The 16010-nt window shown below is 44.7% G+C and overlaps 1 protein-coding gene and 1 long non-coding RNA gene across 9 annotated transcripts in view; one reads left to right on the top strand and one right to left on the bottom strand.

Moving 5' to 3' along the window:
* Positions 1-16010, top strand: part of LOC131585726 (uncharacterized) — a 37881-nt gene that overhangs the window by 10219 nt on the left and 11652 nt on the right. For 2 of the 8 annotated variants that reach the window (XR_009279018.1, XR_009279022.1), the window contains exons 4-5: positions 9153-9332; positions 15456-15554. The exons of 1 other annotated variant lie outside the window; for it this stretch is intronic. This is a non-coding gene — a long non-coding RNA (uncharacterized LOC131585726). Of the gene's footprint in view, positions 1-7959; positions 8098-9152; positions 9333-10083; positions 10228-15455; positions 15555-16010 lie in introns of those variants that run through there. 5 more of the 8 variants (XR_009279023.1, XR_009279020.1, XR_009279026.1 and 2 more) reach the window with 5 other exon arrangements.
* Positions 741-15663, bottom strand: LOC131585718 (myosin heavy chain, skeletal muscle, adult-like). The gene is made up of 38 exons (XM_058852119.1): positions 15442-15663; positions 15210-15353; positions 14962-15118; positions 14379-14406; positions 14166-14280; positions 13993-14085; positions 13800-13863; positions 13605-13703; positions 13401-13504; positions 13180-13318; positions 12102-12220; positions 11861-12010; positions 11202-11372; positions 10299-10608; positions 10111-10190; positions 9346-9433; positions 9130-9247; positions 8747-8870; positions 8160-8296; positions 7814-8069; positions 7041-7283; positions 6767-6943; positions 6536-6681; positions 6357-6447; positions 5879-6268; positions 5518-5644; positions 5305-5423; positions 4846-5042; positions 4148-4331; positions 3896-4061; positions 3598-3722; positions 3103-3411; positions 2796-2999; positions 2402-2527; positions 2137-2307; positions 1945-2049; positions 1707-1802; positions 741-1041 (listed from the first exon to the last, which is right to left on the bottom strand). The coding sequence occupies exons 1-38, from the start codon at positions 15646-15648 to the stop codon at positions 889-891; spliced, it is 5832 nt and encodes a 1943-aa protein (XP_058708102.1). The 5' UTR covers positions 15649-15663; the 3' UTR covers positions 741-888.

Raw genomic sequence — 16010 nt, forward strand, 5'->3', positions numbered from 1 at the left:
GTCAAGGACTTCTGCAACCTGGATTCAGCTGGAGTGACTGACAGTGAGAGCTTCAGGGGTGATAAGGCTAACCTTTGGGTTGATGTGGTGAAGAGGTGTGTTGGAGCCATGTGATGTGCAAGAGCTGGGCACTAAGCGAGAGTCCTAAGAGTCATTCCAGCACATGGCCCCAGGCAGACTCAGCTGTTTGCCCTCTCAAGAGAAACTGGCAGCAGCTGGTGGCAGCAGCTGAGGAAATCTAGGGTGAGGGAGATGACACAATGTAGGGACACTTTTGGTGTCTTGTAACCATGCTCTTTGGGACTGAAATTGTCTCTGTCAAAGAACTGTCAGTCCTTCCCAGTGCAGTGCAGTGCACTGCAGCTTCTGGTGACGCACTCAGAGATTGGTGTTTAGGGTTTGTGGGGGCTCAGCATCACAATCAAGAGTAGGGAAAGGAAAAAGCAAAAGATCACGCTCTCTTGACTCTCCCATGGGAAAGAAGCTGTGGGACAGTTGGGAGAAAGGACAGTGGGAGAAGCATTAGGAGGATGTGAAGGCAGGAGCTGGACAAGGAGCTGCTGGAGACAGGAGAGAGCACAGGCTGGATTTTCAGGAGTTTCCAGATCAGTGGCCTGCCTCTCAGTTTGTGGATCCTGAATCCAGCACTGGCACCAGCTTCTCCCTTCTGGCCCAGACAGGAAAAGTAAGGAAGCTTCTTCTGCAATGCAATCGGCCAAGGAAAACAAAACCAAAAGAAGTTGTTCATAGCGTGTATGCAGAGGAATCTACTACAGTCTTTATTCACTAGACACTGAGGTGGGTACAAAGACTCATGGCAGAAGGAAAGTGACCAAGAGGTTCACATTTTGTGCAGTCCTCGGGGCACTTTGCTGCCTTGTGACATTCTCATTCTTCCTCTTCTATCCTCCTATGGAAGTCCCGGCTCTTGGCTCGGAGCTTGTTGACCTGTGACTCTGCAATGTCAGCCCGCTCCTCGGCTTCCTCCAGCTCGTGCTGGATCTTGCGGAACTTGGAGAGGTTCACATTGGACAGCTGCTCCTGGGAGGGAGAAGGACTTGGTAGTGAGAAGTCTGGGGCTTGGGGTGTTTGTTCCCAAACTCCATGCACCACTGCTTGTACAAAGTATCAGAGCGAGGTTAATGAGATCGCAGAGTCCTTCTCACATATCTCATTAACAGAACCAGAAGCCCTACTCTCTGCTGGATTGTTTCCACAATGAAGAAGCCATGCTCAGACAATCTTAAATTCAGGGGCTGTAGGACTTCCCTCACTTCATCTTTGACTGCTGCAAGCCCAGAAACTGGCAAAGGTTCCTTGTATAATTATAAAAGCAGAATGAAAAGTGGTCTGTGGGGGACTTCCAACACATTCCCTGTCTGCTATCAAAATTTAAAAAATATAGTGTTTCCAGAATTTCTTTATATACTGTACTACCAATATCATTCATAAAAGTCCTTACACATTGCTTTATTGTTCTAATACAAAAAATTCTATGTGCATTTGCCCTCCTCAGTAGTCTTCTTAAGGGCTCATTGTTTTCATTCTCAAAGGCAAGTCTGATTTGTGAGCCTTTCAGAGAATTTGAAAGAATTTGAAGACCTCCATTATTAATGGGTGGTATCTTCTAAATTTCTTGTATTTGTCTCCTCAATGGCCAAGCTACCCTCTGGGAAGTGGTTCTTGACAAGCACTCAGATACTTACAGCCTCCTCAGATTGTCTCTTGTAGGATTTCACTTTCATTTGCAGCTTGTCCACCAGATCCTGCAGCCTGAGAATATTCTTCCTGTCTTCCTCAGACTAGAGTGTTTGGCAAACAGGAAAGAGAGTCAATTCTTGATTCTGCATCACGTGAGGTTAACAATTCCCCTTGGGGATGGTGTGTGTAAAACGTGCCTTGCTGTGAGAAAACCGTGTGAGAGCAGGAGCCCTCCTGCCTTACCTGGTAGGTCAGTTCCTTCACCCTCCGCTCGTACTTGCGCACGCCCTTCACGGCTTCAGCGCTGCGCTTCTGCTCAGCATCAACCTCCCCTTCCAGCTCCCGCACCTGCAAGGACAAACCCATCCCTGCAGCTTCTCTGCCAATGTCTCTGCAAGGACACGCTCACTCAGGCACAACCCCAGCCCTACACACCCTGGCCTCCAGCTTCTGGATCTGCTTCTTCCCTCCCTTCAGTGCCAGCTGCTCAGCCTCTTCCAGACGAAGCTGCAGGTCCTTCACTGTCTGGTCCAGGTTCTTCTTCATCCTCTCCAGGTGGGCACTGGTGTCCTGCTCCTTCTTCAGCTCTTCTGCCATCATGGCCGCCTGATCAGAATAAAAGGTCAAAGCCATTTAAGGACTGGAGATATTTTGGGGAGACTACATTCATCATCAGCAATGCCAGGAGCGCCCAACTCACATCTGTGATGGCCTTCTTGGCCTTCTCCTCAGCATTGCGGGCTTCCTGGATGGTATCCTCCATTTCACCCTGGATCTGGGCAATGTCCGTTTCCAACTTCTTCTTGGTGTTGATCAAGCTGGTGTTCTGTGCAATAGGATGGACGTGACAAGAGTTTAATTATAAAATGTGCCAAAATAAAGCTTCTGCCTGAACAAAGACTTTCCCCTTCCAGCTTCCACCTCTTATCATGTAATTATTGTTGCAATGAGTGTTTATAAAATGTTGGGGAATGGATGCAAAACACGCCTTTCCTTGGGGTCAGCAGTAGGGAGGCCTTTCTAGTACTGCTGGTCCTCTGGTAAATTCCAGCCCTCTGTGTTTTGTCAACACAGATTTTTCTCCCTGCCCTGACCTGGGTGTGGAGGAGCTGCACTCGTTCAGTGGCATCCAGAAGCTCCTGCTCAGCCACTTTCCTCGACCTCTCCGTCTGCTCCAGAGCTGCCCGGAGCTCCTCAATTTCAGCCTGCAGCAGGTTTGCTCTGCGCTCCACCATGGCCACCTGCTCCTTCAGGTCATCCTGTGTCCTGAGAGCATCATCCAGATGGATTTGGGTGTCCTGGAAAGAAAGAGAAAAGAAATTACCAGGTGTCAGTGGTCTCTCGAGTGGCAAAAATGTCAGGGATATCATTTTTCTCTTTCTTTAGTTTTGCTGAACAAACCTTGAGCACTCCCTGTGTGTTTCTCAGGTTCTTCTGTGTCTCTGCAGCCACACGGTTGGCATGGCTCAGCTGGATCTCCATTTCATTCAGGTCTCCCTCCATCTTCTTCTTGAGCCTCAGGGCTTCATTCCTGCTCCTGATCTCAGCATCCAGAGTGCTCTGCAAGGACTCCACAATTCGCAGATGATTTCTCTTCAGCTGGTCAATCTCTTCATCTTTCTCTGCTACCTTCCTGTCAATCTCAGCCTTCACTTGGTTGAGCTCAAGCTGCAGGCGCAGGATCTTCCCCTCCTCATGTTCCAGGGAGGCCTGGACAGGTAGACACAAACATTGATAGTATCAATAAACCTGCTGCTTCCTTTTAGGGGGATATAAAAATATTTCCAGAGATCCCAGCTGTCTGCACTCCCCAGAGAGAAGAAAGGGGAATCTAGGCCTGTTTAAACCTATTTCCTCATTTATTTACTGCAGATGCCAGTGTTTATGGTCACATACCTCAGCTTCCTCCAGAGCAGCCTGGATTTCAGATTTCTCCTGCTCAATCTGCTTCTTCACTTTCTCCAGCTCATGAATTGCCTTTCCTTGCTCTGCAATCTGCTCCGTGAGGTCGGAAATCTCCTCTGTGGGAACAAAGATCAATGGCATGGTCAGGCACAGACCAGAATGGGAAGGATCCTGTCCCACCAGGGTGACAGGCACCTCTGCAGATCTGCAGGCACAGACCCATGAACAATGGTGGTCATGGCTGATGGTGAGAAAGGCCAGTGAGGGGAGCAGAGGGCCAGGGACTTACGCTGCAAGTTCTTGTTCTCCCGCTTCATTGTTTCCAGGTGGTCCAAGGACTCCTCATAGGCATTCTTCATCTTGAACAGCTCCGTGCTCAGAGAGCGCGACTCCTTCTGCGAGGCCTCCAGCTCAGCCTGTGTTTCCTCATACTTCTGCTTCCATTCTGCCAGGATCTGAAGAGAAACGGGGTGTGAGTCGGGCTGTGGCCATCACAGGGGCATGCTGTGGCCAGGAGTGCTGGTGCTGGAGGCCAAAAGACCTTGTCAAAGTTCCTCTGCTTCTTATCCAGAGCAGCACAGGCAGCATTGGATCTCTCCACATCAATCATCAGGTCCTCCACTTCATTCTGCAGCCTCTGCTTTGTCTTTTCCAGGGAGGCACATTTGGCATTGACAGCCTCAACCTGTTCCTCTGCATCCTGCAGACGCTGGGCCAGCTTCTTCCTGGAAATTGGTAAGTACAGTTCTTAACTGGATATGAAAGTGGATGTTGATTATAATATTCACCAGAGCACATGAGACACTTTTTAGTATTTGGTCCTAATGCACATGGTGTAGAGCCTATCCATAGCAGTCATTTTTTTCCTATTTGATTTCCCCAAGGTCTTCATAGAATCATAGAGTCACAGAATTGTTTGTGTTGGAGGGGATATAAAAAATCTACTAATTCTGTGCCATGGGCATTGACATCTTCCACTACACCAGGTTGCTCCAAGCCCTGTTCAGCCTGGCCTTGAACACTCCCACAGAAAGGGCAGCCACACCTTCTCTGCAGTCTTGCACAATCCCACACATGTCTTTTCACCTTCATTCTTTATCACTGAGCCTTTTTTCCTTGTGTTTTTTTTGTTTCATATAACTCCTCATCTTTCTATTAGGCTTTTGCCTTTGAAAATCTCAGTGATGTCTAAATTTCCCTTACTGGTGTATGTCAACCTTCCACACAATGCCCACTTACTTGGCCTCCTCGAGCTCCTCGGTGCGCTGAATGGCGTCTGTCTCGTATTTGGTTCTCCACTGAGCCACCTCGCTGTTGGCCTTGGACAGGGCTCTCTGCAGCTCCCCCTTGGCCTCCTGCTCCTCCTCATATTGTTCCCGGAGCAAGTCACAGTCGTGGCGAGCGGACTGCAGGGCGTGGGCCAGGGCGCTCTTGGCCTGATGGTAAAAATATGGCAATAAGGAATAGGCGTTTCCTGGGAAATTTCTCTTACTGGTATTTATACACTGATATACATCCCAAACAGATAGTGATTAGCTTGATAAAAACATGGGATTCCTTCACTGCAAGGGTCTAGATTGCATGATCTAAGAGGATGGTTTGAACTTTTCATTGGATTACCTTTTGAAGTCTTCAACACGTCACTAAAACCAATACTATGTCAAATATTTATTTCATATGTAACATGAATATCTTCACCTTTATCTCTTCTTCTAGCTGCCGCTTCAGTTCTTCAATCTGCTGGGTGAAAGCCTGTTTCCCTCTAGACAGCTGAGAAATTAAAGCATCTTTTTCCTCTACCTGGCGTCCATATTCACCTGAAAAAGTTTTCAATTTAGAAAACATTTTAATAGCCAATAGAACAATTTATGGAGTTCTCCCATTTTAAAATTGCAGACAGAAGGGATGTACCAGATTCTGTCTGCAGACGAGCTCTTTGAGCACTAAGATCACTAATCATGCGCTGATTCTGCTCCTCCTTCGTTTTATATTCACTCAGCTGGTCTTCCAGTGTGCGGCACATCTTCTCCAGATTTGCCTAGATATCAATTTCACATAAAGAAAATGAGTAATTACCTTGATCCTTCCTTCTTTTAGCAAGAAAATATGTGTGGAAGATATAGTTAACATATCTTGGGACTGTGCATATGCCTACTTCTACATGTAAGATTTGGATAAATTAGTTATAATATAGCCTGATAAAAATTAAATAAATAAGATTAAAGAAAAAGATCATATTGCTATGAAATTCCTAATAAAAATAATTGTGTACCTTGGCTTTAGACACAGACTCTATATTACTGGCCAAGTCATCAATCTCCATCTTCATCTCACTCTTCTCCTTCTCCAGCTTCTGCTTCACACGTTGCAGGTTGTCGATCTGCTCCCCCAGCTCAGCGGTGCTGTCCGCGTGCTTCTTGCGCAGGGCGGCAGCCGTGGCTTCGTGCTGCAGCGTGGCCTCTTCCAGGTCCCGCCGCATCTTCTGGAATTCTGCCTCACGCTTCTTGTTCATCTCCACCTGAGCTGCTGTGGCCCCTCCTGCTTCCTCCAGGCGCTCGCTGATCTCCTCCAGCTCCCTGGACAGGTCAGCCCGATGCTTCTCTGCTTTAGCGCGAGAGGTTCGCTCTGCCTCAATTTCCTCCTCCAGCTCCTCAATGCGCGCCTGCAGAACAGGAGGGACCCTTCACACCCGTGCCCTCCTCCTGCCTGAGCTGAGCCTGAGCAAGGGAGGGGAAGGAACATAGACTTGCCTGCAGCTCCTTGATCTTCTTCTGAAATTGCATGCCTAGAAGTTGCTCATCCTCAATCTTGCTCTGGATCTGGCTGATTTCAAAGTCTTTCCTTTGGGCCAAAATGAACCATGTTAGAGCTCAAAGAAAGAAGACAAGTGGTCCAGCCCAGCACTCAGGAGCCCCAGAGCCACACTTACTTCTTCAGTTTCTCATCCAGCTGCTGCTTATCATTCTCCAAATCCATGATGCTGTCCTGGGCCAGCTTCAGGTCTCCTTCCAGTTTCCTCTTTGCTCTCTCCAGGTCCATGCGCAGTTTCTTCTCTTGCTCCAGGGACCCTTCCAGCTAAACACAACAAGACCTTCAGTGCTCTACCAGCCAGCTCAGGCTCCATACCTGTCCTGTTCCTGCTCTGTGTCTGTGTGCTTACATCATCCACTTGCTGTTCCAGCTTGATCTTGGCTTTGGTCAGAGTATTGACTTTGTCCTCCTCTGCCTGCAGGTCATCCAGGGTCTGCTGATGGGCCTCTTGGAGGGCTTTCTTCTCTTTTGTCAGCTTCACAATAGTCTCATCCAGGCCTGCCATCTCTTCAGTCAGGTTTTTCACCTTTAGGAAGAAAGGAACAAGCACAGACACAAAATTGTGCTTAAAACTTTATAACAAGTCTTTCCCTTGAGTGTGATTGACAGGTTCTACCTCATACCTTGTTTTCGGTGGCGTGTTTTTCCTTCTCCACCTTGGCCAGTGTTAGCTCAAGGTCATCAATATCTTTCTTCAGTTCTGAACATTCATCCTCCAGTTTCCTCTTCTTGGCTGTCAGCTCAGCATTAATTTCCTCCTCATCCTCTGCCCTTTCAGTCACTTCTTTAACTTTGGCTTCCAGCTGTATTTTGGTTTTGATGAGCTGGTCACACCTTTCCTCAGCATCAGCCAAAGCATCTGCTTCCTGGTAGGGAGATGCCATTTTTAGGGATATGCTTCTTGAGGGAATATTGAGATACTTAACCTTCATAATGCAGGGTCTTGTGTAGCAGTTTTATAGTTTAAAATTTGATTCGTGTTCCAACAGAATGACATAGAATATAGAATTGATTTTATATTGTTAGCTTTGAAACAGACAGATTTAAGGCTAAAACCAAATAAAATCCCTTTCAATCCACCTGAAGACATGAGTATTTATATATTTGTGCAAGGTATAGAATCCAGTATTATCTCATAATATCAAACATTGTATCAAAGTGCATAATGTTAAGAATATCTCAGCATACACCATAGAAAAGTGTCACACAAGTAATATTTTGACTACAGATACCTCTCAGTACTTACAGAAGCTAGTAATACATTTGAGAGCACCACTGAAAGAATTACAATTGAACTGAACTAAATCAAACTTTCTGTGTGGTTTGAAAATGTCCTTGTAAATATCAACCTGATAGTCACAGCAGAATTAGGATAAAGCCCACTGGTGGTACTCACAGCCTGTACTTGGAGTTGCAGGTCATTTTTCTCCTGCACAAGTTTCACCATTTTCTCCTCCAGCTCCTTCCGCTTTGCCTCAGACTTTGCAAGCTCTTCTTTGGTTTTCTCAAACTCTTGCTTCATGTTGGCCATCTCCTTCTCAGACTCTGCACTCTTCAGCAAGGGCTTGATCTTGAAGAACAGCTTCATCCATGGCCAGTGTTTGACATTCATGAATGCACGAATGTTGTACTGGATGCAGTAGATGGACTCCCTGAAGGATAAGTTGAATTAATATTCAGTATTTACACCATGATGACACAACAAGCCAAGTACAATGAACCTTATTTGAAGAAAAGTCTACCTCCTTTCCACCATTTTCTGGTATGCCACCCTCGCCAGGAAGCCCCTGCACCTGGCCTGGGTGCGGGTGATGAGCTGTGCCAGCTTCTCATCCCTCATCTCCTCCAGGAGTCCCACCAGCCCAGCTTTGAAGAACACCTTAGGTAAGAACATGAAAACGGATGCAGTGTCTGTTCTTTTTTAACATAACCTGATACCCTGCCCCCCATGACAAGTACTATGGAAGTTAAGAGCAAAAACACAAAGAACATCTGTAGTGGCAGACAGTCTTTTATAACTCCAAGCTTCTGGTTACTTACAGTTGAAGAACTAGAATAGCCAGACATTTTTATCTTTATTCACTCTTGATTCTTTTATTCTACAACTTTGTCTTAAATTAGGATCTTGATTAACCCTTAATTAAATCATCCTATGGCAAAGAATTTCAGTTTATTCAAGTGTTGAGTAATCAAGGAACTGGTTGATTTATTTTACGCTATTTCTTATACCCTGTTGGATCATTTCATGTACTATCTGGAGTATCTGAGTGTCAATGTCAAACCATGCAAGCCACAGCCACGTAGTACTTGAAGCAAACGGATCTTGTACCTTAGTGTGACCAAATTTGTATTGAGTATGGTCTATATCAATTGATCCAAGGAGTTTCTCACAAGCCTTCTTGCTGTCAATGAACTGTCCCTCTGGGATAGCACTGGCATTTAATACTTTGTATCTGAGGAAGAAAATGGAAGGACTTGCTTTGAACTCCAGAATGTTAAGGTTCTTTTCCAGCCTAAGTGATTCTATGAATATGAAGAGATCTGTTGTAGAGACTAGCTGGCAGGTACATGGCAAGAAAGAGTCTTAAGAACTCTTGAGAACTAACAGCACTTGTTAAACTTAGAGAAGGCTTTAGGCACAGGAGGGGAAGGTTAGATTTCAAAAGCTATTTAAGATGGACAAAGTGATCCAGTAAGAGGATGAAGTCTGACCTCTGTTTAAAATCTGCATACAGGACTCTGTTGGGAAATCCTTTCCTGCAAATCCTGATCCCTTCCAGCACGCCGTTACAGCGCAGCTGGTGCAGCACCAGCTCGTGCTCCATGGCACCTGGCAATGCAGAGCACAAACACATGCCATGTTCTGTAATACACTGGGGAAGAGCTGCACCACGCTGAAAACCTTCAATATGTGTGTAAGTCTCTTACCAGGTGTTTTAGTTTCATTTGGGATGATGCACCGTACAAAATGGGGATGGGTGCTTCTCAGGTTGGTCATCAGCTTGTTTAAATTCTCCTGGGAGAGGCATTAAGAAAAGCTGATGTTAGAAAATGTAATTTTTGCTGTAAGCATCAAGTCCTCTGAAATGAGATACTATACAAAAATTAGCAGAACCCCAAACTCAAGCTTTCTGCACCAGTTTTTCTGACTTTCCACAGATCGTTTCTAGAACTTAGTGTATAAAGCTCTTCTGAATAATGGGTAGGAAAGACTCTTAAATCTACAATTTCAATATATTTCACTGACTCTAGTGGAATGCCTTCATTTAAAAGGAAATCCATCTTCCATTGGAAATACCCAGAGAGATAAAGTAGTACCCCTATGAGGCAGTGTGAAGCATTCTGCAGTAGACATTTGGAGTGGATCATATGGAGCATACTACATAGAACCTTCGTGTTTCCCCTACTGAAATAAAAAGGGACAAAACCAACAAGCTGAATTTTAAATGTCTAGATTATACATTTATCTTGTAGAGTAAGGTGAGATTAATCCAAGCCTTAAACAAATGGAAAAGCTGTGCATTCAGTGAAATAAAGTATGAGTAGAAAACTACTACTAAGATTTATTCCTAGCACAATGTGGCCCAAGAACTTCAGAATCTTTTAGCAAAACCAAGCCAAAACATGACTAGCTGTAGTAATTGGTGGGTTTACTCCTCTTCTTAGGAAGAAATAATGAATTCTCTACTGTACCCGAAAAAGAGCTGAGACAGTCTGGAAGGAAGAGCCCTTCTTCTTGCCTCCCTTCTTGCCACCACCACCACTCGCCTCGGCTAAATTGAAAATAAATAAAACAGATTTTAGATTTTTTTTTTTTTGCCTTCTTTGATTCTTTTTTGCAAGCTGTACATCAGTGAAAACATGGAATTCAAAGAACCAACCTGCATCTGCTCCACCATAGTTGGCAAAGAGTAAAGCCAGGGTCTTCACAGATGATTTCTGGTACAGCCCAATGACAGTTTCATTCAGAGGGTCCTTGTTCTTCTCCAGCCAGCCAGTGATGTTGTAGTCCACTGTTCCAGCATAGTGCACCAGGGAGAAGTGGGCCTCAACCTTGCCTTTGGTAGGTTTTGGCTTCTGGAAGTTGCTGGACTTGCCCAGGTGCTGGTCATAGAGCTTGTTCTTGAAAGAGGTGTCAGTTGCCTTGGGGAACATGCACTCCTCTTCCAGGATGGAGAAGATGCCCATGGGCTGGAAGAAATCACAAGGGAGACTGATTGTAATTTATCTTTCAGGGTAATAATGGTCTTCAGCCAGGCACAGTAATGGAACATAGACTGAGATACACATCAGAAAATATTATTATTTAATTCTGTTTCCTTTTAGAAAGTGGGCTTGATCACACTGATACTTATATTTTTTCAATACAAAATTACTCATAATAAAAATAGGAATTAATTTTGTTTATGCTGACAATGTGTAAAATCAGAGCATGTAGAGCATGAGACTCTGTCTTAAAGGTGAAGCTACCCCATGACAGCTACCTTTGTATTCAGTGGAACTCAGAGCACACACAGATGTGTGAGACGAGTTGAACACGAGCCAGCATAACAACATTGCAGCAAAGCCACCAACTCATCCTCATCTACACTGTACTGCTAAGAGCTCAGGGATCCTCAGATCCTTCCCCTCTACTCAGCTCTGAGAAGAGATATCTGGAGTGCTGTTCCAGCTCTCGGCCACCCAGCACAAGAAAAACATGAACACAGATGATCTCTTTGGAAAATGAGACCAAGTAATAACAGAGATTCCATGCATGTAACTGATTTGGACAGAAAGGACACCTTCTCAATGAGCTCAATGCAGGCAGCCAGGTCCATGCCAAAGTCAATGAATGTCCATTCAATCCCCTCCTTCTTGTACTCCTCCTGCTCCAGCACGAACATGTGGTGGTTGAAGAACTGTTGCAGTTTCTCATTGGTGAAGTTGATGCACAGCTGCTCAAAGCTGTTAAACTGGAAATAGGAAAGACGCATATTTGAAGATGCAGCAATAATTGCAATCTTTTAAAATTAAGGAATGCAGTTAACTTGATTTCCCATGCATTTCTTCAGCCTGTTTTATGACATTATGAAAAAGAGAGAAGAATCAAATTAATTGTCCACAATTTTCATTGATAAAATTTAAAGATAAATTATACATCCTGTTTAAAACGAGACCAAGTTACAGGGAGAATAAACCCAATCTCAGGACTATCATGTTTACATATTTTTATACTGTCTTTTCCCAGTCATATAAACAATGAACTTTTATGATTCGACCATTTTGTACCTTTGATTTTCTGCATCTTGAAATAATACAAGTCCTTTGAAAAGTCATTTTTTTACTTAAAAAAGACAAATAGCAATAATCATGTGATAATATTATGTTCTCTTTAAAAATGTGTCTCAAATCGATCATAACATTCAGTTGTCACTTCCAAATAGCTGTTACAAAATCTTACATCAAAGATCTCAAAGCCAGCAATGTCCAGGACACCAATGAAGTACTGCCTGGGCTGCTTGGTGTCCAGCTGTTCATTGATGCGAACAACCATCCACAGGAACATTCTCTCATAGAGTGCCTTTGCCAGGGCACCTACAGCATTGTGCACCTACAGGAAAAATTAAAAAATACCTGGAGTTACAATGCGGAGAATCAAAAAGTTATTCATTCTGCATATGGTTACAGGTTACATTTCTTACCTGCTGTGCTGTTTGGCCCTTGGTCACGTATTCATTCCCCACCTTGACACGGGGGTAGCAGAGGGCCTTGAGCATGTCAGCTGAGTTCAGCCCCATCAGGTAGGCAGCCTTGTCAGCAACTGAAAAGCCAAAGGAAAAAGGAAGAATTTTATGTCCAATAGGTTTTGAATCCTGAAGCATTCCTTAAAGGCTGAAGGGTTCAGATTTCTGTTCTTTGAAAACTTTTGATAGACTCTTGTAGAGGGAATCTTTGTAACGTCACACTTGCCATTACACATATTGGGCTTTTCTGAAAGAATTTCTGTTTGAAATTCTTCACTGCAGCATGCAGAAAGTTATGAAGTTTTCAAATATCTCCTGGCACAAAACTGAAAACTGAAGCTTGCTAGTCTGAATGTGTGCAGCACACATGCAGCTCAGGAGCTGCAGTGACAACAGTCAGGTACTGATCTACATTCAGGTGATCAAAACCACAAAACAGTTAGAGTGGAACACAGAGACAATATCTCTGTTCTCCTTCAGATCCACAGCCTACAGCCTTTTCTGAGCTTTTGTTTCTGATGTTCAATAAAACTCATTGGGCTTCATCCTGTTACCAGTGGTGCTCTCCACCTGCCTTGTCCTTTAAAAAGAGGAAGCATTGTTCACAGGACTGAAGACAGGGTTTGTAGGCCCTGTGCCCAGAAAGGAAAGGAATGAAATGACAGCTCTCACAGCTGACTCCCCTGAGAATCTGATAGTGAAGGTGCATGGGAACGCTGTTCTCTATCATGTTAGAACTAAATCTCTGAGCTGTTTCACAATTGCAAGCCATATTCCAGCAAAGGTATGACTAAAGGAACATCCATAACTCCTGACTTCTTGAAAGAGTATGAAGACCAGTTTAAAGTATTAATTGTTCATAGCAAAAGTTACATAAATCCTGAGATCAGGGAAGTTGATGTACTGAGGACAAGGGACAGCTGTTTTTCCTCAATGATTCTTTTCCTTGGGATCGAAAGTCCAACACTGAACAACTTTTGCTGTCTTCCACATAGGTAGTAGCTTACAGAGGGTTAATTATGGAATTTGATAATACCTTCTGTGCCTTCAGGCTCGGCTTGCTCCTCTCTTGGTTTCTGCTTGAACTTCAGGTTCCCATAGTGCATGACAGCCCCTGTCAGCTTGTAGATGGCTGTCTTTTCATCAGCAGTGAAACCCAGGATGTCAATGGCACTCTGGTAATACAATGAGCAAAATGAAATAGCTGCATGTTATCTGATGACCTGTGCCTGTCGACCTGTTCTGTACATTACTTACATCTGTCGCCATCAACTCCTCCTTGTCATCAATGCTGGGAACAGTGATCTCACCTTGACTCACAAAAGGGTAGTCAAATGGGTTGGTGGTGATGAGGAGCATTTCTGAAAACAAATGTGTTCATGGGTTAATTTAATTAATCTTGTAATATAGTTGAATGTTGCTCAGAGATTTTCCTCTCAAAAGCTCAGTGATGTCTCCTACCAATTAGCTCTGGCTTCTTGTTGGACATGATCTGATAAAAGATATGGTAGCTCCTTTCCGCCTTGAGCTGGAAAGTGACTCTGGACTTCTCCAGCAGATCTGCCCAGGGAGGTAGAAAGAGTTAGGCACTTGTGGGAAAGGACATGGAGATGGGAACTGGGGAAGGGATGGGAGCAGTCCAGGAGAACGTCTTACAAGTTTCAATGTCAGCAGAAGCCAGTTTGCCTGTGGCCCCAAAGTGGATTCTGATGAATTTGCCCTGTTAAGCAAAAGCAGCAGCAGATCAGGCTGGATGTGTTCTGCTGGCATCTCCTTTGCATGAAGAACTGCTCAGGCATCATGTGTGTTGCCATGAGGGGCAGAGATTTTATGCAAAGCAAGAACTTACAAAGCGTGAGGAGTTGTCGTTCCTCACGGTCTTGGCGTTTCCAAAGGCCTCCAGCAGTGGGTTGGCGCTGATGATTTGATCCTCAAGCGTCCCCTGCAGAGACAGAAGAATTCAGTCACTGTCTTTAGCTGACAGGGCAATGAAGGCCATTCAGTCTGTTCTTCCTCACTCACCTGCATTTTGCCTGATGATTTGTCCTCCTTCTTCTTGTCCCCACTGGCTGCAATTGTTGCAAAGTACTGGATGACACGCTTTGTGTTCACAGTCTTCCCAGCACCGGATTCTCCGCTGCCCAAGGCAAGAGAGAAGCAGAGGGAGCGTGGTCAGGCAGGAGGTCCCCTGGCACCGGGCAGCCCCGCAGGGACCCGCGCAGGGGGTGTACGTACGTGATCAGGATGGACTGGTTCTCCCGATCTGTGAAAGAGGAAAAAGGAAAGATGTGCTAGCAGCTGACTTGCTAAGCTGAATGAGAAGTAAAACTGCAAACTGAAGTTGGTAGTTCTTCAGAAATTCCAAGACTACCCAATTCCCTTCTATGTCCTATCAGTATTAAACATAACCCCAAATAGATATATTGAACATTGAGAAGCATCCAGACCTGAGACAAGCTGTTTATCACTTGCCCGTCACATAATTTTCCTCAAGAAATGAAACCAAACTACCTACACAAGTTCAAAATACAAGAAAAAATAACTTTTTCTTTCTAATCAGTGAAAAACTGTAGAAAAGTGAGTCAAGTACTATTTCTGGAGTAGAAGAGTGTAGAATTTTGTACAATAAAGTACAGATAATTTACTATGGTAAGTTCATGAATGCTCCTAGATCAGTTTCACGTGAAATTGTTTGTTACATAAATTGACCAAGTTCACAGTCATGCTCTCTGGTGGTTCCAGCTGCCTTGTCACATGCTCCAGTGAGATCAGCAGGGCTTTTTTGGTGAGATTGCTGTGAGGGACGTCAAACACTCACCAGTCAGCATGAACTGATAGGCGTTGTCAGAGATGGAGAAGATGTGTGGAGGGGCCTCCTGGCGCTTCTTGCCTCGGTAGGCCAACACCACCTCGGGGTTGTACACCGGCAGCCACTTGTAGGGGTTGACAGTGACGCAGAAGAGACCCGAGTAGGTCTGTGAGGAAGGGACACAGCACGTTGGCTTCCCCTGAGCCTGGCCCAGCAGTTGCTGAGGCTGCCCAAAGGAAGCTGCTGCTGCCACTTACGTAGATCATCCAGGCTGCGTAACGCTCTTTGAGGTTGTACAGCACGGCGGGTTCGTGGAGGTGGGTCATCATGGCCATGTCCTCGATCTTGTCATACTTGGGAGGGTTCATGGAGAAGATCTGGTCATCCTTCACAGTCAGGGTCTGCCAAGGAAACAAAAAATCCTCATATAACAGCTAAGAACTCAGTGAGGGAAGCAAATGTTGTCCTTCAGTCTTGTTTTTGACTCACCTCTCCTCCTTCAGTCTTGACAGTGACTTTTCCTGATTCCCTACTAGTGACTGTCCCTTTCACAAAGGATTCCTTTGGATGTACCACGAAGACAGATGACTTGGCATCAAAAGGTTTGTTTTGGGCTGCAATTCTCTCCTTTTCCGATTTTCGGAGGTAAGGAGCGGCCTCCCCAAAAACGGCCATCTCAGCATCTCCAGAGGCCATGTCTGCACTGTCCTGAGGATATGTCAGCAGATGACTCTGAGGAGGAAAAAAATATGGTCCTGATTATTTATTCTGTGGGATTTGGGAAAATTTTATCCTGTGCCTTGGTGTCTCTTCATACTGAAGGTATTTTAACATGAGATTACTAGAAACTTAATTTTATGTCAAAATAAGAGGCTTTCGTGGATGTGGTCTAGGTCTTCAAATGTTCATTGATGGCCTTTTCAGAACTGTGGATTTGGTGCTTTAAGGATACTGTGCCTGTAAGACAAGAGTGAATTTGTTGAACAAGTTTCAGTAAGATAACACTATTAGGAATAGAAATAGAAAAAATTGTTAAAAGGATGAAGAGTGAAATAAAA

Source organism: Poecile atricapillus, chromosome 17 (genome assembly GCF_030490865.1).
Source record: "Poecile atricapillus isolate bPoeAtr1 chromosome 17, bPoeAtr1.hap1, whole genome shotgun sequence".
Classification (NCBI taxonomy): Eukaryota; Metazoa; Chordata; class Aves; order Passeriformes; family Paridae; genus Poecile; species Poecile atricapillus.

Excerpts from the sequence above, each read along its gene's own strand:
- LOC131585718 (XM_058852119.1), bottom strand. The coding sequence starts at position 15,648 with ATGGCCTCTGGAGATGCTGAGATGGCCGTTTTTGGGGAGGCCGCTCCT. Across the intron at positions 4,332-4,845 it reads GAGGAGCTCGAGGAGGCCAA|GAAGAAGCTGGCCCAGCGTC; the intron begins GTAAGTGGGCAT and ends ACCAATTTCCAG. Across the intron at positions 3,723-3,895 it reads GGAGAACAAGAACTTGCAGC|AGGAGATTTCCGACCTCACG; the intron begins GTAAGTCCCTGG and ends TTGTTCCCACAG.